At 36.7% G+C, this 23,021-nt stretch overlaps 1 protein-coding gene across 1 annotated transcript; it reads left to right on the top strand.

Moving 5' to 3' along the window:
• The first annotated feature begins 339 nt into the window (after positions 1-339).
• On the top strand, positions 340-22,244 carry FAM180A (family with sequence similarity 180 member A). The gene is made up of 3 exons (XM_026698035.2): positions 340-931; positions 20,419-20,519; positions 21,741-22,244. Exons 1-3 carry the CDS (start codon positions 856-858, stop codon positions 22,092-22,094), a joined length of 531 nt encoding a protein of 176 aa, XP_026553820.1. The 5' UTR covers positions 340-855; the 3' UTR covers positions 22,095-22,244.
• Positions 22,245-23,021: the final 777 nt, after the last annotated feature.

Consider the following 23,021-nt stretch of genomic DNA (forward strand, 5'->3'; position numbering starts at 1 on the left):
TGCTTTCTGCACTTTTCTTTGATTTTGAATGAAAAATAAACAAGCCTTACTGAACATAATGGGAAAGAATTAACCATATTTTTAAATGTGTCTTAGACAAGAAATAACTGAGGCTTACAAATATATAACCACCTCATTGCCATTCTTTGGATTACATGTAGTAAGAAAACTAACACAATCTTGGTTTAGTTTTCAACCCACAGCTAAAGATTATATTCGAATGTCTCTGTCTATGTCAAGTATTTTCTTCTTCATATCAGCCATCCAACTTTGACCTGCTTGGCAAAGTTGTTCCGTGTTATTGTGCTCAGTAAAAACAAATTGGTCCTGTAAGCATGCAGCATTCTTTCAATAAACACACTCCAGCCCTGGGTTTGGCATACCAGAACTGTCAATGCCTTATTCAAGGAGCACAGGCTTGGTAATGATCACTGAGAAATATGTGCATAGGAGCTAGTAGCCTTGAAGATTTAATAGTGTTCTTTTATACAGCTACTTTTGTCTGTTGACACAAGGGAAATTTCCAGCTGGCTCAACTACTGAATGGAACTGAACTGTTAAAAAAAAAAAGAAGCCCAAAACAAAAATGTAATGATATACCCCTACAGCTGCCAGAGAGCTTGCATGCGTCATGAGTCACTCCAGATGCGGATATAAAATAGAGCCCTTCTGTGCAAATGAATTCCTTGACTCTAATGAAAATTAGTCTAGAGTGAGGTGCTGCTACTTCACCCCATTATACTCATCCCATTTTGCAAAAGGAGCAGAGAAGAGCGAGATTAGCCAGCTGTGTCCTGGCATACAAGAAACCAGATACTGTAGAAGCAGAAAAACCTCTGCTTTGGGAAATTTGCAATGCACTGGAAGATGCTGTTCCTGTTTTTGCTGTATTATAATGCTCATGGCACTGTGCCCCCCAGGTGGAATCGAGGTAAGAGTTATAAATATAAACACATTATTGCTTAAAAGCAGGCATGTGGTGCTGATATTTTATCAAACAAATTGCATTTTTTCCAAATCGCATCCACCCCCTTTTCTAGATTCTTTTCTTCTTGTTTATTCGCCATTTGAGCATACATGTCTCCTTTATGTTCTGCAAGCAGATTTATAAATAAATAAGACAGCAATGATCTTTCTCCCCTTAATTGCTATGAATGTTGGGAATTAAGTTGATTGGGTGTGTACTGCAATTTTATATAGATGTTTTGATGGAAATTCAGGGTTGGTTCATCCAAACAGAAGCTCTGTTGGCTCTGAAAGTTAATCCAGTCCTTGCTGAGCTTAAACAGATTGAACAGCTCTCTGTTTAAGATGGGTTGTTTTTAAACACATTGCATTGAAATAGGATTAGATGATTAGATTAGATCTGATTAGATTAGATTGAGCTATCTTGGACTAAAGGAAACCTTAGTTAGCATGGAAACTAACTACTGTAGATTATTTGGGGCCAGTCAGTCTCTCTCAGGCTAAGAAGAATGCATTGGTAACCCTTTTTGGAAATACTGCCCAGAAAACTGCATGAACTTGGTTTTCACCAGGAGACAAGTCTGACTTAAATTTGTATGCATACTAGGCCCACATATTTTCAAACAGAGTCCCTTCTTGATGTTAGCTTCAACAAGGTTGCTATATTAAGTTCTTTAAAATCTCTGGCATACTGGATACATGTAGAATAGAATAGAATAGAATAGAATAGAATAGAATAGAATAGAATAGAATAGAATAGAATAGAATAGAATAGAATAGAATAGCAGAGTTGGAAGGGATCTTGGAGGTCTCCTAGTCCAACCTCCTGTTCAGGCAGGAAACCCTATACAATTTCAGTCAAATGGTTGTCCAATCTCTTTTTAAAAACTTCCAGTGTTGGAGCATTCACAACTTTTGGAGGCAAGTTATTCCACTGATTAATTGTTCTGTCAGGTGAATTGTTCTAACTGTTCTAGGTTGCAACCTAGATTTAGTTCTAGGTTGCTTCTCTCCTTGATTAGTTTCCACCCATTGCTTCTTGTTTTGCCCTCAGGTCCTTTGGAGAATAGCTTGGACTCCCTGTTCTTTGTGGCAGCCCCTGAGATACCATGCATCTAAAAACTCCCTAGACTATGCCTGCTTCTTTCCTAATCATGCACCCTCCTCAGCTCAACTCAAGCATTTACCTTCTTTATCTTGTTCGATCTGTAAACTAAAGATACTCGAGGGAACTTAGAATGTCTAGATGTTTTGTTTTCACTGCGGTTGATGCTGATTCCATCCAACAGAATAGTTAATATGGAAATTACTGCACAACACAGAAAAGCTCTCATATTTTCTTGAACCCAAATGGTGCTAAAATTCTTAGCTTCTTCCCTGAGATGACATACAGTGGAGCGGGTGGTGTCCTGTGCTGTGCATGTCAGAGACATCAAAGTCTACCCTAGAAGATAATATCAGTGGTCATGTTCCAGGAACTCTTTCTCCCATCTTCTCTGTGCCTTTGTGCACAAACTTAGAAGAGCCAATGGTGCCAATATATCTTACAAGATAATAGTATATTCTTATCCTATAGCTTTGTTTGTCAAACTTGGAGATCTTAAGATGCATGGACTTCATTCTGGGAATTGAGATCCATGCATATTAAAGGTTACCGTGCTTGACAAACACTGCTCTATAATGATTTATATTTCCCAGAAAAGTGATCTCATAGAGCAGAGGAATTGGCTGGGCAGGAAAAAAAAACAGGCAAAATTAAAGGTGAACTACCCTTCTTACTGTCAGAACCCTTCTAGGATGATATAGTATAACATAATGGTTGCCTTGTCCAGCAGCATTTTCCTGGACTCCAGTTTAGAGTCTAAAATCACAAGATGACCTTTCCTTTTACTCCAGATCAATTGCTCAGAACTAATAGATGAATTAGGACAATTGGATAAATCTGCCCATAGATTTAAGAACTTATTTTTTGGACTGTACCAGTTAAACTCAAGGGATTGGTACTATCATGTTTCGATTAACCAAACCTTGGCTGGTTTGCACATATTATGATGTTATGCATGTGGTTATTGTGTTTGACAAAAAGCTATGAGGTTACAAATAACTGAGGAGATGACAGACAGACCTTTGTTTCAGTAGTCCAGAATTATATTTCATGTCTCTGTGCTGGTGCTTTTTCAGGAACAAAGGTGGGTAGCAGGAAAGAGAGAAAGAGGCTAAAGACGTGAAGCATAAATTTGTTAGCCAAATAAAATTAACACAGTGATTTAGTCATGTGTTCTTTACTATGTTTGTAGCCGAGAACCTGATCACTTGTTTGTATAATGTACAGAAGAAAAAGACCCTGCTTTCTTACGTGCTTAGACAATCATATTTCTTATACTAAAATTTCTGCAGCATTGGTCCATTGGACTTGGTGGTTAGATCATGTCTTCAAAATCCCAACCTTCTAACCCTTTAATTCTATAAACTTATGGCAAGGCATATGTGTTATTTACTTTTATTGATATATATATATATATATATATATATATATATATATATATATATATATATATATATATATATATATATATATAATCAGTGTGTGTGTGTGTGTGTGTGTGTGTGTTACTGACTCAAGGCCTGTAGAACTAATAGTTTTCTAACAATTTTCACTGGTTATGCTTTTTATGTGTTTTCCTCTAATGTACAGCCTTTAGGAAGATATCTTTACCTTGTCAGTTATTGCACCATTGCTTTTAAGTTTGTGCACAAAGGATTACAAAAGATGGGAAGAGTTCCTGGAACATACCAAAAGATATTATCTGCTAGGGTCTTTGATCTTCTCATTAGTTGAAGAGGTGTGAATTTGTGAATTTTGTCAGTTGCATAAAAATACAGACCTAATAAAATACACCAGAATAGGTAACATTTGATGCAGTTTCTTTCTTAGATCGGAAAAACTGAAACTTGTGGAAATGTACATTTCCATCTTCAGTAGAGGAGTAATTTAGGTCATTGATTGAGAATCATAATAGTTCCATGTTCATGATCTCCTTTGGAGAGATTGAATTAGGCATTTTTTTAAAAAAATTTCTGATGAGACTCAACTGCATGATAAAATCAAACCATCTGTCTTGCAATGTTAATTATATGGTATTGAAAAGGGTAGTGCCTGCTGATTATTCATAGGAAAATCTACTTCATACATTGGGGATGTTGATGAGTTTGTGGTTCCTTTGGTTAAACCAACCCTCCCAGATTTGAATAAGGTCCTGACATAATCTCACCTCTTTCTGTTACCCTGGCTCTGTGTTTGCTATTGCAAAACTTCCTACAATGAAGATAGAAAACATTTCTTAGCAGAATGTTTGAGACCCATTCTAAATCCACAGAATTTTCAAGTGAATGTTGGCATATGGTAAAATGTATATTTGTTCTTGCTTTATATAAGCCACTTTTGCTTGACTTGAAACTCTGAAGACAATCTATTCAGAGAATTTCAGAATTAAAGGAGATTTGGGAGACATCTGGTCCAAGCCATCAGATGTCATATCGCTCAGATATGAACTTTTTGTTCAGTTTTAGCTAAATGCAATGTATGAAACAAGCCAGGGCTTCTGATTTAGTATAACTTCATCCATGTGGGCAACATTCATATCACCTAACTTCAGTAATCAGAATTTTCCACCCAATAAGACAAGTTTAATGAAGGTTGGTTAGCATTACTTATGAAACCAGCCAGTTGAGATTTGTTTCTCCAAGCCACACCCACAGAACCAGTAGTAAAAAAATTTGAATTCCGCCATCTCCCACCCATTTTTATACCAACCATATGTAAAGTCAGTCAGTCCTTATGAGAATATTGATTTAATGATATTATTTCCTGAACTGGTCAAATACTTCAGACTGTAGAAACATGATTATAAGGGCTGTTGAACAACTCCTTAAGTATTTGCCTTAGAGATTACAGTCATGTTTCTCTCAGATTTTCCTTCTAAGGCTAAACATATGAAAATCCTTCAAGTTTTAAGTCTTGTTAAAATCTGGTCATCTTAATTGGCCTCTTTCCTTTTTAGGTATATTATAAGAAGCCACATTTTTTCAGTGCTAAATATCAGATGGAGCATTTGTAACAGACATTTTAAAGTGAATTGGGTGAATCAATAATTTAAATTAAGGACAGATGTAAATAATGATCAGCATAAATCATTCTTTGTGGAATGACAAATGACAGAGACATTTTTTTGTAAAAAAAAAACCCTGATCATTTGAATACAGAAAAATCATTAAATCTGAAGATTGAATATAAATGCAGAATGAATCCAAAATATTCTACAACTCACTCACTCTCTCTTGCTCTCTCTCACACACACACCCGCATACACACACCCGCATACACTCAGCAATTTAGCTTCCTTCCATGCTAGTGTTGGCAACAGAAAATAACTAACAAAATAATACAGTTGGAAGGGACCTTGGAGGTCTTCTAGTCCAACTCCCTGCCTAGGCAGGAACCCTACACCACTTCAGACAAATGGTTGTCTAATTTCTTATTAAAAACTTCCAGTGTTGGAGCATTCACAACTTCTGGAGGCAAGTTGTTCCACTGATTAATTGTTCCAATGAATTAATCAGTGGAACAACTGATTCTAACTAATTAATCAGTGGAACAACTAACTAATGTTCTAATTGTTCTTCATAGTTCTAGGTTGCTTCTCTCCTTGATTAGTTTCCATCCATTGCTTCTTGTCCTGCCTTCAGGTGTTTTGGAGAATAAGTTGACCCCCTCTTCTCTATGGCAGTCCCTTATATATTGAAACACTGCTGTCATGGCACCCCTAGTCCTTCTTTTCGTTAAACTAGACAGACCCAATTCCAGCAACCGTTATTGATGTGTTTTAGCCTCCACTTCTCTAACCATCTTTGTTGCTCTTCTCTGTACTCTTTCTAGAGTCTCAACATCTTTTTTACATCACATGGCAGCCATATATCAGGAAATGGGTAAAAATGGGTAAATGGGTGCAGAATGGGTAAAATTCTTTCTAGATAAACATTACAATTGAAAAAAATAGTATATTTCATATTTGCTTCAAAAGGTTTTTATTATTATTCTAAAAGAAAAGTAAAAGAATACAGTTCGGGGAATGACAATTGGGGAAATAATACTGGATTGAGTAGGAGATTAAACAAAGGTACTAGAATTTCATAAAGCATCGTGGCTCGAACTATTGCTGTTGGTTCAACCATATTTAATGGAGTTGACTTCTTATTTGTCAAGGGATATCATAAGTGTTTTTAATTCCTTATATTCCCTATCAAGTATGACCTCTCTGAACTCCTGATCATCATTCTCCAGATGTAAGTCTCGGGACCTTATTCACATTATCTTTCTGCCTTCTTAGGCCATCTAAATATTAACTGACCTTTTCACCTATCCTCATGGCATCTTATGAGCTGTGCACGGATTTTGGTATCCAGTAGAGGAACAGCAAGTTTAATCTCTCAAGATACTATAGTTTAGCACCTTCATATGCAATTGATTGCTAAACAATTCAGGAGGCAGTAAAGTCCACCATGAAGTTATTGGGTTTCTTGATGCTATGTTGATAATAACCAGTTTTAAATAATATTAGAATTATATTAAAACAAATATGAGGGGGGGCTTATCCATAGCTATTAGCCATCATGACTGCAGGGAGCTTTAATCTTGATGGATAATTAATACCACTAAAATCTTGCTGTTTAGCACAATAAATTGGGATAATACTATTCTTCCTTTTTGTTCATGGGATGCCTGAAATAATGGTCTGTTTCAGTAAATAGAAAGTTGGATTTCTTTTGTTCTTCTGGAGTATTATCAGAACTTCCTTCATCACCATTTTCTGGGTAGCTTTTCAGAATTGATTATTGGTAAATGTCAGAATTCCAGCAGTTACTCCAATTAAATCAATTTATAGTTGACAGTAAAGTTCCTTGGAAAAGGGGGACAAAAAACACTGCATCCACAAGGCTAGAAAGTACATTTTACTTTCTGAACCAAGTTTTACAGTAGCAATCACTGCATTGGAATGGCAACTTGGATGCTTTGCACTCAGCACTCAGATGCAGAAAAAACACTTGAGAATTAAGAGTGACAAAACATGGCAAGTTTTATGTGAGCTTTGGCGTCAAACAAGAATTTCAAGAATGTCTAAGTAGAACTAATACACTTACTCCAGTTGTATTTATCTTGTATTTAGTCCTACTGAGGTCTCATTGAAATCACTGGGAAATGTTGATAAATTTCAATAATTGATATTAATGGAAATTCATTGTGATTAACAGCTGCATACATTGAAAAATATAATATAGCATAACCTTACAGAAGATTAATGGATATTGGGTCACATTGTTGGCTTGTCTAAGCCTATAAGATTCTTTTCAATAAATCTGAAATTAGGGAATCATGGAATCCTAGGACTGGAAAGGGACATTGGAGGTCTTCTAGTCCAACCCCCTGCCCAAAGCAGGAGTCCTTATACTCGTCATTTTATGACCAGCCTTATGTGTCAGCATTCCAAGTAAAAACCTCCATGAATAAAGACTCCAAGGCTAGCATTTTCTCAAAGTTCCATTTTATTAGACATATCATATTGGCACATCAGGGAAAACCTGAATCTGAGAGTTCTGGATTTTCCCCCTCACAAAAGTCAAAAATCCATCCTCTGTACCCACAAATCCATCGCATGGTCCAATCATATTTTCACCCCAACTAGAGACTACCTCCCATCACTCCCTCCAGGTATAGGGCAATCATCCTTGAGAAAGGAGTGTTGTTGTGTCTAATCTTCCATCACTCCTTGCAATCCCCCCTCCCGCTTTCCCAGGCACTAAATGTGGCAGCGTCGAAGCTCCAAAGGAAAAAATGGCTTCCAAGGCTGACATTATGTCCTTGTCTTATAACCAGACTTCTGCAAAAAGCTAACAAAGTCTTGTCAGTCATGTGTTAAATTTATTTAACAACTGCTGCAATTATGATGGGCAGGCTCTATTATAGTCATAAATTGGGGATTACCTGCATTTGAAGGGCCTTTATAAATTCTAGATATTTTTTCTGGTATGGCATTTGATAAATTTGATAAATCTTATTTTTAAGGTCAAGATGTAAATTTCAGCCCAATTAACCCCATATTTTTCCACTGATCCATTTGGGTATTGCAGCCGAAATTCTTAGCACACTTTATCATATCCCCTTTGACCTGTTCTTCCCCCCTTCCAAATTTTATTATGAAAAATTGCAGACCCTCTTCCCCTCATCCAAGCAGGAGATTAAGCATATTTTACAGAAGCTCATCAACCTAAATCTATATCAAGGGGTACCCAACCTTGGCAACTCCCAGAGTCAAGGATCTCAATTCCCAGAGGGGCCTCTGAACAGAGACCTGAAGTCTACAATTACAGATACAGTTGCTTGTCCAAGACAGGAGTAAGAAAATGAGTCAGAATCACAACATCAGATAGTCAAATCTGAGCTTCAGGGAAAGTCTGTAGAGATTCTCAGTCATCCAGGTTATAGTTGTCCCAAAGGTGCTTTTTCAGGAGGAAACTGGACTCCATTCTTTCTTTGAAGATGTTTTGCTTCTCATCCAAGAAGCTGGATGACTGAGAATCTCTACAGACTTTTAGTTATACAATTTGAGATGAACGCCCTTTGAATGGTGTGGGAGTAGGAGCGGATTTCCAGAAAAAAAATTGAAGACTACAGAACCAGGAGCACTACTCAGGTGACCCTGAGGATACAGATAAACTTCCAAGAGTTTCAATGACCCTCTAAAAGCATGCAAATAACCAGCTGTCTGAAAGAAATATAAATATTTCTATTCCCCAGTATCCTGTCAGAGCTGAAAAAGCTTCTTGGATGAGAAGTGAAACATCTTCAAAAGAAAAAACAAGAAAGTCCAGTTGCCTCCTGAAAAAACACTTTTGGGACAAGCTTCAGGAAAGTATTATTACTGAGATACATGTTTAATATTAGAAACTATAATACTATGAAGAAGCTGAATTCTTATAAACATTCTTCAGCAGATTACTTTAGCTTAGTTTACTTTACTTTATTGTCATTGCACCTCGTACAATGAAATCAAACACCATCTTCAGTGCACATCATGACCATGAGAATAAACACAAACACACATCCTTCACACTCCACACATTGAACCGAAACCCCCAATACTGCACCAACACTGCACTATACAGTAGAATTCAAAAGATGGTAGAGAAGCTGTACTTACAACACTGATAGCCTGTGCTTCTTCATTTTATTGAATTCATCTTTCCTTATATGGGGAGAAATAGGGTTGATTCTACTTGAATCAGACTAAACTGGACTTTTTGTCTGCCAACAATTCTCCTTCTAAAAACTCAAAACGGAAGAGAAGATTGGATGGAACAAGAGGTCAGAGAAAAAAACTTTTGCCCTACTGTTTATAGTTTAATGTCTCTGAAGATGTTAGCTGCCCCGCTTCGCTTTCTTTTTCAAAAGAAGACCGTCTGGAAAATGGGACACTCTTTATTTCCATAACTGTAGGAGCAAAATGCCGTGTAACTTTGATAATTTCCACCTGCTCTAATTAAATTTCTTGCAGCACATCTAAATATTTCTTATATAACCAAGTTGAGTTGGCTATTTTCAAAGTTTGGAAAGTTCTGATTTCAAATTATTTCTTCAAATTGCAGCAATGCTTAGTGGAATTTTTGAGTAGTTCGGAGAACCGGCAAATACCACCTCTGACTGGAGATTTTACAGTATCCTTCCCCTGCCACGCCCACCAAGCCACACCTACAGGACCGATAGTAAAAAAAATTTGAATCCCACCACTGGTATGAAGTGGTCCTCTCTCACTTCTCCCCTCTTTCTTTCTTCTGTTCTTTTTCTTTTCTTTTTAACTATTCTGTTTTTTAGTCCCTTAAATTGCAAAACCCATGATAATTTCTGTAATTACCAACATCATCTTAAATCATCTATTTATATCTATTTTTGTTGTTGTTTTTGTTAGTTGCAAAGTCATGTCCAACCCATCATGCTCCCATGGACAGAGTTCCTCCAGGTCTTCCTGTCCTCTACCATTTTGGAGTCCATTTAAGCTCATGCCTACTGCTTCAGTAACTCCATCCAGCCACCTCATTCTCTCTTGCCCCTTCTTCTTTTGCCCTCAAGGAGTCCTTCCTTCTCATTAGGTGGTTAAAGTATTTGAGTTTCATCTTCAGGATCTGGCCTTCTAAAGAGCAGTCAGGATTGATCTCCCCTAGGACTGACCTGTTTGATTGCCTTGCGGTCCAAGGGACTCACAGGAGTCTTCTCCAGCACCATAATTCAAAGGTCTCAATTCTTTGGTGCTCAGCCTTTCTTAGGATCCAACTTTCACAGCCATACATTGCAACTGGGAAAACCATAGCCTTGACTATACACACTTTTGTTGGCAGTGTGATGTCTCTGCTTTTTAGTATGCTGTCTAGATTTGCCATAGCTTTCCTCCCCAGGAGCAAGTGTCTTTTAATTTCTTGGCTGTAGTATCTATCTGCAGTGATCTTGGAGCCCAGGAAAATAAAATCTGTCACTACCTCCATTTCTTCCCCATCTGTTTGCTAGGAATTGAGAAGGCTGGATGCCATGATCTTAGTTTTCTTAATGTTGAGTTTCAAGCCAACTTTTGCACTCTCCTTCTTCACCCGCATCAAGACACTCTTTATATCTATTTACTTAGTCCAAATCCTTCTTTATTTATGTATTATTTATGTATTATTATATAAGCATACTGTTCCCCATTTATAAGACTTTTAAAAAGCTGCTTGTTTTGATCAGGAATCTTTTGGGATATGCAGCTTGAAATCTGAAGGAAAGACACACATATACATTCACATACACACAGACAAATGCACACACACGCACACACATACACGTGCACACACAGCACAGTGCTGAAAATGTAGGCTCTATTTCTGTGTTTCCTGGCAATTTTCCAATATAAATATGAATAGAGCTCCACCTGGTCTATATATAAACTGACTGAGTACTATTTAAAAAAACCCCAACTATCATTAGTTTTACCTGTCTTATTACTTTAAAAACATTTCATCATTATTAGTCTTTCCATTGCAGGCAAAAACACCCCCAATTGCAAACATCCTCAGAACCCCCCTCTGAAACCTAATGGTACAATTGTCTACTTTTTTAAAAAGGTATAAAACATTTTTAGGGTCCTGCTCATCCACACATTGGCTCTCAGCTGTCCAAAAAAGTTAAATATGGCTTTTAGCCAAGAAATGATGATTTACTTATAGTCTAACTGGATCTCCTTGGCTCGTAGTTCCTAATGCTATCATGGAAATAAAGCATGCACAGTGTCCAAAATCATTTTAAAATATTTACCTACCTTAGTTAACAAATAGAATAGAATAGAATAGAATAGAATAGAATAGAATAGAATAGAATAGAATGGAGTTGGAAGGGACCTTGGAGGTCTTCTAGTCCAACCCCCTGCCTAGGCAGGAAGCCCTACACCACCAGGCAAATGGTTATCCAACTTCTTTTTAAAAACTTCCATTGTTGGAGCATCCACAACTTCTGGAGGCAAGTTGTTTCACTGATTCATTGTTCTAACTGTCAGGAAATTTCTCCTTAGTTCTAGGTTGCTTCTCTCTGTAATTAGTTTTCACCCATTGCTTCTTGTCCTGTCCTCTGGTGCTTTGGAGAATAGCTAGACCTACCCAGTTCCTGCAACCATTCTTCATATGTTTTAGCCTCCAGTCCCCTAATCATCTTTCTTGCTCTTCTCTGCACTCTTTCTAGAGTCTCAACATCTTTTTTACATCATGGCGACCAAAACTGAGGCTCTAAGTCGCTTCTATCCATCAACAAGGGTTAAAAACATTGCAATGAAATATACCTCACTATAATATCACAAACACTTCAAAAAAAGATGGAGTGAAAGGAAAAACAGTTGTGCTTCATTCATCCCCTTTTCTCCCCGTCATGGTTGTTTCTTTTTCCATCTGCTGCTCCCTCCCCCCGCCTCCCCTTTTTTTGTTTCTGTTACTTTTTTCCTAAGGATTAGGTGAAGGTTATATATTTCAACTGCAACTGAAATGAAGTTAGGTTAGAGTTAGAGTCTGATTCAATGAAACTCCTGTTAAAATTACTGTCACTCTGGGAATTGCTTGTAAGCTGGCCAGAGTCTCGGTGAGCAAGGAGTCAACTATATAAAATGTCTAAATAAATACATAAATAGAATTAGGGCATACTTTCCCGATTAGGAGCAATCAGTTTCAGGTGTTTTTTGTTCCGGTTGACTTTTGGTTACGGAGTTTGGTGAATTCAACCATTCAATTACATATTTATTTTTTAATTACACTTTTATTTATTTATTTATTTATTTACTTGCTTGCTTATTCATTATAAGCAATTAATTAATTAATTATAAATAAATAAATATTATTTATTTATTTATTATTTAATTTATTTATTTATTAATTACACTTTAACCTTAGACTGTTTACTATTGACCTCACCCCTTTCCTAAGAGTCCTGTAGGAGGCATGCACAAGCGCACCAATCATGCCTACCGTCCCTGTCCTATTTTTTTTACTTTACTTATAAGTATCTATCTCATGTATTAAAAAATATATTTATTTTTATACCTGTATCTATCTTGTAAGTGATTGACAAATCAAATAAAATGTAAAATGTAAATGTAAAATATTTGACTACTGAATTATTTTTCTTTTGAAAAATAGTTGAGAAACCGAATGCTGTTTTAACCAATAGAATGGCAAGCAATGGGAAAAAGGTATTATTTCTTCATAATTTTGTAACAAAACTTACAAAATAATTAGAATATTGCAGGAGTACAGCATAAAACATCAAGGAGTAGTATTATTGTTCATTTGCCACAGCATATGTTTTATCTTTAAGAGGACTGACATTGTGTCTCTGTCTTTTCAAAAAAAATTTATTTTTTTAAAAAAAGATCTATATGAAGGGGTCAGGAGCCCGAATAATTTTTGCCTGAGATTCTGGAAAAGCCACAATTCAAAATGGTCAAAGCAGAACTGGATCCTGTCTATCATGGCTCCTCAGGAGCCTCCATTGATCCAATGAGCAAGGAATGCAAATCAAAATTTTGGAACTCATTCTATGTGAAATATCAGCCTTATAATAGTTTGGGAATCTTCTCTTTCCAAGCAGCCATAATGACAGTACATAAAATAAATCAAATTCATCATTAAAATGAATTAGCACACGTTGAGATTAAATGATTATTTCATATAAACTTTTCCAGTGGAAAAAAAAGAAGATTGCAAATGCCATTAATACAGTCACATATTCTTCTTTGATATACAATAACACTTCATGTTGCTGTGTGGGAGAGAACTACATCAGAAAAAAAGTTTGTGCATGGATTTATAAATACTTGGTCAAGTATTGGTTACACATTTCTTCCCATTTCAGGGTTTTATTTCTGGCTTGTGGTTGTTTTGAAAAGTAAAATGTGAACCAAAATAAAGCAGGCAAAGACAGCCAAAAATGCTTTTGCATGGGGAACAAAATTCAGGGCAGAGATAGATATATCAGAGTCCCGCTTGACTTAAAACAGAATAGCAAAATCTTCCGAAGACTGGTTTTGAATAACTCTGAAATATAAAGAAGTGTGAGTAAATTTTGAGACTCAGTGGGGCCTAAAGTACTGGAAGTAGCCCAAGGACACAGTGGCTATATTTTTTACAATGCATTTAGCCAAGCTTTGGGATGACAGTTCTTGATTAAGCCACATGAGCTCAATATACAAATGCAACGTCATAAATCATGGTTTGTAAACTATATTGGTAGGTTTACATAGCACGCTAACCAAAATAAAAAAGGAAGTATATTTTAATATGCATAATTTAGCAGGTTAGGCTGAAAACAAAGAGTCAAAGCTAGATTCACACAAAATGTAACACTGTAATGTGAGTTGTCTGTTTTAGCTTGGCCTGTTGTATACACCCTGTCCCAGATATTTTCCTTTCAGTTTATATACATCATGGAGTTATTGGATTTAAAGCCAAAGGTTATTGTTTAAAAGCCAACTTTAGAAAGACAAAACTGTGATACTGGCTTGGCTTGGCTTGGCTTTAGTTCAAAGTAACAGCAGAAGTGGTGTAAACCTACTGAGGAGAAAGAGGACATCAACTCTCTTTCTGACACCATTTTTTAAAATCTAAACCATCCCCTTTAGCCTTGTTGATGCTAACTTGGGACTTATACAGGAACAACACTGGACTTTAACTATAAGAAAGGTGATTTAGCTTGAAGGCAAGTTAGAAGGGAAAAACTATTCTCTGTGAGTGTCAGTAGAGCCATCCACTTTAAACCGAGCAGAAGCAGGCAGCAGGCAGGAAATCTTGCTAACCAAGAGTCAAAATTTTCCCACATTTCTATTAAGACATTATGTTTACTAGACCAGTTGAAGGTTACAAAAAAGCATGCGGACTTTTGAATTTCCGAGCACTCTTTATCTTACTTAAGAAAGAATTCCAGAAAAATTCCAACTTTGCATAACTGTTCTAGTTAAAGTGATAGGGGAGTGTATGTTCTGTGCCCAGCACAAGAAAAAGATCTCACCACAGCATTCCCTTTCAAGGCAGTGAAGAATTATGTCAAACGGTAAAGACTAACACATAAATCCCGAAGCAGAGAACGTCTTTGTCAGATTTCTACAGAAGTGGAAGCCAAAATGGTTGCTAGGCTCAGCCATAGAGTTGCATGAAAAGGTGCTTGAAAAATTATTAATCTGATCACTGTCATCTTGATTGCTGCCAACAATGGTTTAATAAGTAAACATTGTAACTGCTGGGTGATGGAAGTTTTAATTGCCAAGCAATTAGCACTTGGTGATTTCAGTGTGTCTCGTGTGTTGATTTGCAATGTAGAAAGTTGTCACAGGTCAGCAGGAACATAGGCAAAGATGAAAGGGGTGTTGGAAGGTATATAGGAAGGGGAGTGTTGAAGACTGGGTCACAAATCTATGTTTCCTGTTACACTTACACATACACATGTTACAGGGGTGGGATTTTACCAGTTCTCACCTATTCACTAGAACCGGTTGTTAACATTCTAAGCAGTTCAGAGAACTGGTTGTTACTGGCCTAATCCTGTAAGGAAGGCAGGATGGAAGCATTCTGGTGTTGCTTACAGAAACTGCCCCTCCGGGACACTTCCGGTTGTCGGCTTTGCTGACAGCAGGGATTCGCCTTCTCTGCGATTCCTGCTGTGCTAGCCGCCTTGGTGCCTCTGATCCCGACGGATTTGGAGGCTAAGGCTGCCCTGTTGGGGCAGCTGAAGAGAGGGGGGATCCGGACGGGGGTGAGGAGCATCGCAAACCCCCCCAGCTGGCAATAACCCCCTTTTCTCAAGACGGTTCCAGCGGTGGTCTTTTTATGGCCACCATAAAGAAGCCGGCAATTGGATAAAGAATGCGCAGGAGGGAGAAGGAGTTTTCTTTTTTTTTTTAAAGAAAGTTTTTTCTTGGTCGAACTGGGACCTTAAGGATATATTTAACACCTGGGAAAGTAATGACTTGGAAGCTATTGTTCCCGATTGATGTTTTCAGCTGCGAAGAAAAGTGACGAAAAGGGGAAGTTACTCTCCCTCCCCTATGGAATTAACAAATGGACAAGGGAAACCAGCCTTTTGGTAGAAGGTAAAACCTAAACTCCTTTGTTATAAGTGGGAAGGGAGAGGCTTGGGAAAACAAATTTTTACTCTAAGACTTTGCTGGAGGAGATGCCTTGAAGATAAAGAGAATTTTCTTTCCCTAATTTGACTTCACCCCTAGAAGAGAAACTGTAAAAAGAAGAAGCTTCTACTCTGCCTGGACTGTTTGATGACTATGGGACTTTGGGACTTTTGGGAACTGTTTTAAGCCTTGAAATAACTGATTGGTTTAAGAAGAGGATACAGAAAGAGAAGAAGAAACTTTAAAATGGCTCTATCTCTTGATGAACTAAAAAAACAATTTCTAAAAACAAAGAAAGAAGGCAAAGATGTTATGGGAGAAGCCCTTTGTTTCCTAGATATGGCGCTTGCTATGTGTCAGCAAATTAAACAACAGCTGGAAGAAATCAAGGAAGAAGAAACCATTTTTAATGAACTAAACGGTGTGACTAAGAAAGAAAGGAGAAAGAGAGGAGCGAAAAGGAAGGACTTAAGAAATAAAAAAATATTTATGAAAGAGAAAAAGAAGATGCAAAAACAACAGAATGCTAGAAAGCAAAAGGAAAGAGGAATGCAGAAAGGGGAAATTAAGAAGGCAGAGGTTTTGAGAGGAGGGGTAAAAAGTTTAGGCGGGCTAAGAAGGAAAGGGAAAAGGGGGAAAAGTTACAAAGATATAAGACAAGATGGAGATAAGGAAATTTTTTCAGGGATAATGGGTAATATATGGGTTTTTTTAAAAAAGGGGGATTCTGCAAAGTACACATGAGTATTGTAATAGTGGTATTTGTATTATAAGTAGATAACCAGAACTTTTTAAGATCTAATAAAAGGCTAAAATATCAAGGTATAACTTTAAAAGGTTTAATAATGAATGATAATACGTTTTAATAAAATACTAAAGGGAATGTTTAAAATATTAGTTTGAATACAGAGTTTAATGGATTAATGTGTTGATTGTTATGGATTTATTATTGTAGTATTGGTTTTTGAAATAGTAGAATGTACTAAGCAGAATCTGATTGGGATTTAGGTGTTATTTTAAATTTTAATTTAGGGGAATGATAGAAAGGCATCATACTCCGATTAGTGATTCCAGGGGAAACTATTCTTTCTTAAATTGGAAATGAGACAGATGTAAATGGAGAAATGGACAAAAGATATAAAAATATTTTTTTTAAAAAAAGCAAGATTAAATATATAAAACAGAATTAAGATGAGGCAAAAGTGGAGAGGAGTTATATAATAGATATAGAATGGTAAATAAGATGGGTAATGGTATATAAGAAAAGCGTGAATACAACTGAGTCCATACAAAAAGAGGTAATCTGGGGCCAAGTTACTTTCTAGAAGAAAGCTTTATGTTTTTTATGTCTGTGTTTTATGTGTGTGTGTTTAATTAAGAATTAAATAATAAAATCTCGGAAGAAGACTAGATGAGAATAATTATAAACAAGCCAGAGGGAAATATAAAGTTGATGACTGGATAGCAGATAAATCAGAAAGGAAATATGATTGAATAATGATTAAAGAGAAACAATGTGGAATTTGGTAAAGGGAATTTACGTGTTTATATGGAAATGGGATAAATTATAAGTATGTGATATAAAGCAATATGTTACCTGCCTTGTAAGGATCTACAATGGAAAGAGGTTTTATGTTTTTAATGTTTAATGATGTTTTGTCTTGTTTGTTTGTTTGTAAAATCAATAAAACTTGTTTTTTTTTTTTAAAAAAAAAAAACCCTTGTTACATTCTTGGCAGGATTAGACTTCCTGTCTCTGGAACTTCTCTGGAGTTTTTTTTTCCCTCCTTTGCTGGTACTTTGCTTGTGTGGAGTGACCATTCAAAGTTACAGTGGCACTGAAAAAAGTGACTTATGACTGTTTTTCACACTTACGACTGTTGCAGCATCCCCACAGTCATGAGATGCCAGGTGAGGAGATGCATGCCTCGATGTGAGTGATATTGAGTTGGCCACACATAGCCAATAATATCACCACCAAGCCATGTCCACTTAGTCACATGGCCACCAAGCCACATCCACCAATTAACCCACGCCCACAGAACTGGTTGTTAAAAAAAATTGAATCCCATCCCTGACATGTTACCTTTAATGCTTTGCTTAAAAGCAGAGGTGTACAATCCCTGGCCCATTGGGTCTGTGGTCCATTGGGACCAGGCTACACAAGCGGTGAGTGCACAAAGCTCCATATGTGCTAGTGCTGTATTAAGCTGCACACATCAAACAATCCCCTCCCCCGGCTGCTGCAATTGCTACCAGTCCATGGAGCTGCAAAGGTTGTGGGACCACTGCTTTAAAGGACAAGGACAGGAATAGCCAATCGATGCATTTCTATGGGAAATCCATTAAATTACAGCTTTGCAAATAACTGAACTTTTTTTTTCAATGCCCAAGCCTGTGAAATGTTGCACATTTCTGGGCTGGAAAAAGATTGAATAATGTTGTAGGGAGCTAGGTGCCCGGCCTGAGCTTTATTTATTTATCATTCATTCATTCATAAAATGTGTATGACCAACCAACTCACAAAGACTCTAGGTGCTTACAGAAATACAAATCCATTATTCACCCTCCTGGTAAGAACAATCAGACCAACCACTTCAGGTGTTCCATATCACCCTGGGGGCCCCAGACTCATTGGTAAAACCATGTCTTTAGGGCTTATCAAAGAGTATCAAATTTATGTGGATATGATGTTCCACAGGGAGGGAGGGAACACAGAGAAGGACCTTCTTTTTGCTCTGATTAAACAGATCTCCATAATGGAGGGGACCTGAAATATATCCTGCCTCCTCACTTTGGTGTGTCAGGCAGATGTAACTGGGAAAAGATAGTTCTTCAAATAACCTAGCCCCAAACCACATAGGCTTTTAAAAGGCGACAACCAGTATCCTGAATTAAACTCACTCAGAATCACCTCGAACCGTATATAAATGTAATAAATACATAAACAAGCCCAGAAGCAAACTGGCAACTAATGCAGATTCCAAAAAAGCTTAATTCAGGATACCAAGAAGAATCTAAAGAAATTAAACTTATTGGAAGGACAAAGTCTTTTTGAGTTAAATTGAAAAATACAGTGCTATCGGACTATTAGCATATCTGTTTAGAAACCTATTTAAGAACATTGTTCTTGACAACTTTTGCTCAGTTGAGGAATGTTCTACTTCAGACAGCTTGAAGACATCAAAACTTGAGAAGGATAAAGATAATTACAAAAGTTGAGTGATTGGATACTGCAATTTCTAATGACCTCCTGATCTGTACCCACTATCCATTTTGTCCCCTCTGAAAACTCTCTTCCCTGAAGGGGAGATGACCCTTTCTAAAATAGCTAAGAGTGAAGTGAGAAAGGAGTTGGATAACATCATGTTATCTAGTAAGAAGATACCGCTATAGTAGATGACTTCCCACTCTAGGTCTTTCTCTAGGCCACAGTGAAGATTTAAACCAGTAAACAAGCTCTTATGTGAGAAACAATGTGTCAGATTATAATTGGCTCATTACAGGAAGGATCAGCATTATTTTTATTATATATTTTACTTGTTAAAACCAGTGAAAAGTTGTTACCACTCTGCACAATTCAAAGAAAATTCTAAAGTATTTTGAATAGAGATGCAAGCACCGCTATTCATTACATTAGCCATATCTTTTTTTTTTTGTTTTTAGTGAGAATAATTAAACTATCACGTTTCAAATATAACTTCCTTATAATGAAGCAGGGGTTCTTTTTTAAGACATATATGGAAGTCTCAATAAAGGATAAATGTGCTTTAAGGAATAGCAGAAAGTTTGCATATTCACATGAAATCCAATGCATTTCTTCCAATCATGTTTATGCAAGCACACCCCTAAATCACTTTGTCTATAATATAATATGGTGAATCTACTGTAAGAAGTACTGTAATTTGTGGATCTTATCCAAGGCTGTATCAAATCAATGAATGGCTTCAGATTCATGACCACCTCCAGTTATACATGGAATATCCTGTTCTCATCTGAAGAACATCATCAGAACTTTCCACAGCCATACCAAGCAGTGGATAGCAAAACCAGTATAATATAAAGTTTAGAAGTGAAGGTGTTGTGTTGCTGCAATTATGCTGTTATCAGAAGCAAACTCCCACTGTGATGATCTATATTGCCCTACATTACCCTAGACATATCCAATATCACTTGAAGACATCAAAGAAATCAAGGCAGTTGTCCAAAGAATTATTTCCTTATACTCAATATATAGAACTAGACTGCATCCATGCTTCTACTATACTAGTCTATAATAGAAATTTGTCTAATCTCCTTTGAAAGCCAACTAAACTGATGGACAACTCCACTCCTTGGAGCAATAGATTCTACAGGTTGATTATATGCCATATATAGATATAGTTCCTCTTATCTGTTTAAGTCTTCTATTCAGATTCAATGGATTGCTTTTAGTTCTAAGTGATAAGGGAAATGGTGTCAGCCAGTACAAGAATGAAACTGCAGGAAACTGGAAAAATTGTTTTAAGAGACAGGCAGACTGTAGCTTGAACTATGGTTAAGCAGAACCTGGGTGCTGGTTTTTAAAACACAAGAAAATAAATACATATTTATTTATTTACGGTATGGCACATCATACACGGACCAGCAATATATATTAACATTTCACCTAGGTTAATTAATCAACTGCCTCCATTAACAGCTTCTTGCCAATTCTCTCTCCTCTCTTCCTCAGCTACGTTTTTCCCATCTGCTCACCGTGTGAAGAGGTCCTCAGCAGTTCTTCTCAACCCAGTGCTTCAGAAATCTCAGGAAGATGTGGATCTTCTATTTGAGGTTTAGTATGAACCAGAGTATAGTTCCGAATTCAGCTCTTTGGGGGGAAGGACTCTAGCAATGGGTCAAAAAGATGACACAACTTCATGGCAGCTAAAAATCATGAGAAAAATCACAGATACTGTAACCTTGTGAAGTCATTGTGCAGGTTTCTGATGTTATTCCAAAACGGTTTCAGAGATATGATATTTCTGGACTCATCTGAAGCAAAATCTTCACACCCCTCTTTATCCTGATTCCAGTGTTGTATTTAAAAAATAAATACATTAGATATATTGTATGCTTTAGCCTTCAGTTATATTATCAAGGGGGCTCATAAAAATCAATTAATAATTATTTAAAAAAAAATCTTCATTCTGCATTCCAGTTATGGTAAACAAAGCAAAAAAGTAACACAATTTCTTTGTTAAGTATAATTTATTCTATTTTATTTATTCATTTCATTGGTTAGATCATACCTATAATGCACATGCAATATACAGAATAAATGAACTATTCTTAATAGAATGCAATTTGAACAACACAGAAATGATTTTAACAAAATACCATAGCATACATTAGTGAACAGTAAATGTAACAATGATATCTAAAGGGTGATCAGAGGTTCAGGAATATCTGCTGGTATAGATGAACCTGAAATTAACTTAGGGAAAGTTAATTTCAAGAGAAAGAGAAGAGAAGAGAAAGAGCCAGCTTCTCCTACATTGTATTCTGATTCTGTAAGCTTTTAGGGATGCCACATAGTTACCTAAGAAGTTGAGACCCTCCCTTTAAAAAGTGAAATTCTCAGTCTGGAATGTTTGGCAAAGGCAAAGAATCCATTGCCAGAGTAGTTAGTATAGATAGAACTGATTCAACAGAAAGCAGCATTCTAAATAGACTCCAACTCTATGGATTCTAATGGATGGTCTATCTATGAGATCTAGTTTTTTATGTACATATATTTTCTTCATTGGAGAAAGCACTGAATCTGATGATTCTCCAAGGCTTTTCCAAAGTGATTCCATTGATTATTCAAGGGATTGCAGTCCTATCAATTAAAGTAGCATTTATTCAATTATTTTCATACAATCTGAAACTTCATGGAAAAGACAATGAGTGTAGAGTTAGCAATCCTTGCTCTATGTTAATCCAGACATAATTTTAGCACCTCATGTATTGATTTCTAAGAACTTAACCAGAACCAGTTTAAAACTTCTGTCCTCCATGCTTTCATCCCAGTTTCTTCTAGGTGAGCTGAAAATTGATGATGACCTAAAAATCACAATCAAAGATGAGGAACTCGCTTCAACCAGGAAGGCGATAACGTTTGACACCGTGTGCAATGATGTTATCCCCAAAAGTATTACAGAAATACGCAGATTAAGCTCCAGGCTGTCAGGTTTCCCCGGCATGTTAAAGAAAGAAGATTTTGAAAGGACGGTATTGACGATGGTCTACACAGCATACAGGACAGCTCAGTCCCAAGGACATCAGAAAGACACCTGGGCAGAAACCTTTGTAAACCTTTACAAGCTTGTGATGCATGACTTGAAGTTGCTATCCAGCCAGGCTCCAACTTCTCAGAGAACATGATGCACCAGAAACAATATCAACAATATATCTGCTGCTTCATTTTGATAAGTAATAAAAGAAACAAACTGCAGGCTTGGAGATATTTCTTAATCTCTAGCTCCTCCTAGAGAGAATCCATTGTAAAATCTCCTATAAAGGTTTTCCAAATCACCTAGCCTTTTCTTTTTATGTGTAATCAGTGGACTGCAAATCGTCTCTTGTTGTGTATTTTTTATTTTATTCCCATCAATGTCTTTCCCATGTCTGTATAGATTATAGCTGACACAATCTTTACTCCAGCCTTTAAATGCAACAGTTAAGCTATGCTCATTCTTGATGGATAAGTGGGACTCATAAAACTTGCATTTTTTTTTCCTGTTCTCTTTTAAAAGGTGAGGGAAAAATGCTGATCTCAGTCCTTTTGGAAATTCCATCTTATTATTATCTCCCTCCCCACAAAATACATTCTTTCTCCCCTCTTCTGTCAAGAAGCATTAGTTAAGAGATGAAGCAATGTGTTCATTTAAGAGAAAGGATAAGGCTATACTTCTCTCTCTCTCCCTCCCTCTCCCTGTTTCCTTTATTCTTTTTCTTCTCTTATAGCTGATATATTAGTAGCAGCAGAACAAAGTTTAAGCAAACATTATAAAAGTGATTCTTCCAAAGTTTGTTGCCACAGCATTCGGAAAGGTTTACTGTATAACCATATTCCGATTAAGCTATTATTATCTCAGGTTTCTTTAAAAAAGAATGTCTGTTTTCACATTTCTTCAAAAACAATAAGATGCTGGGTGTTTTTTCTCTGGGGGCGTGCAATACAGAATACACTGAAGAAAAAAATGTAGTATAAAATTGCAAAGTAGATTACTGCTACTTCCAGAGGATAGCTGTTTAGATACAAACAATTTCCAACTTCCTACTGGCTTCCCCATTGAATTTCCTTGTGGA

The sequence above is a fragment of the Pseudonaja textilis genome, chromosome 5 (assembly GCF_049901715.1).
Source record: "Pseudonaja textilis isolate UNSWEBS1 chromosome 5, rPseTex1.2, whole genome shotgun sequence".
Lineage (NCBI taxonomy): Eukaryota > Metazoa > Chordata > Lepidosauria > Squamata > Elapidae > Pseudonaja > Pseudonaja textilis.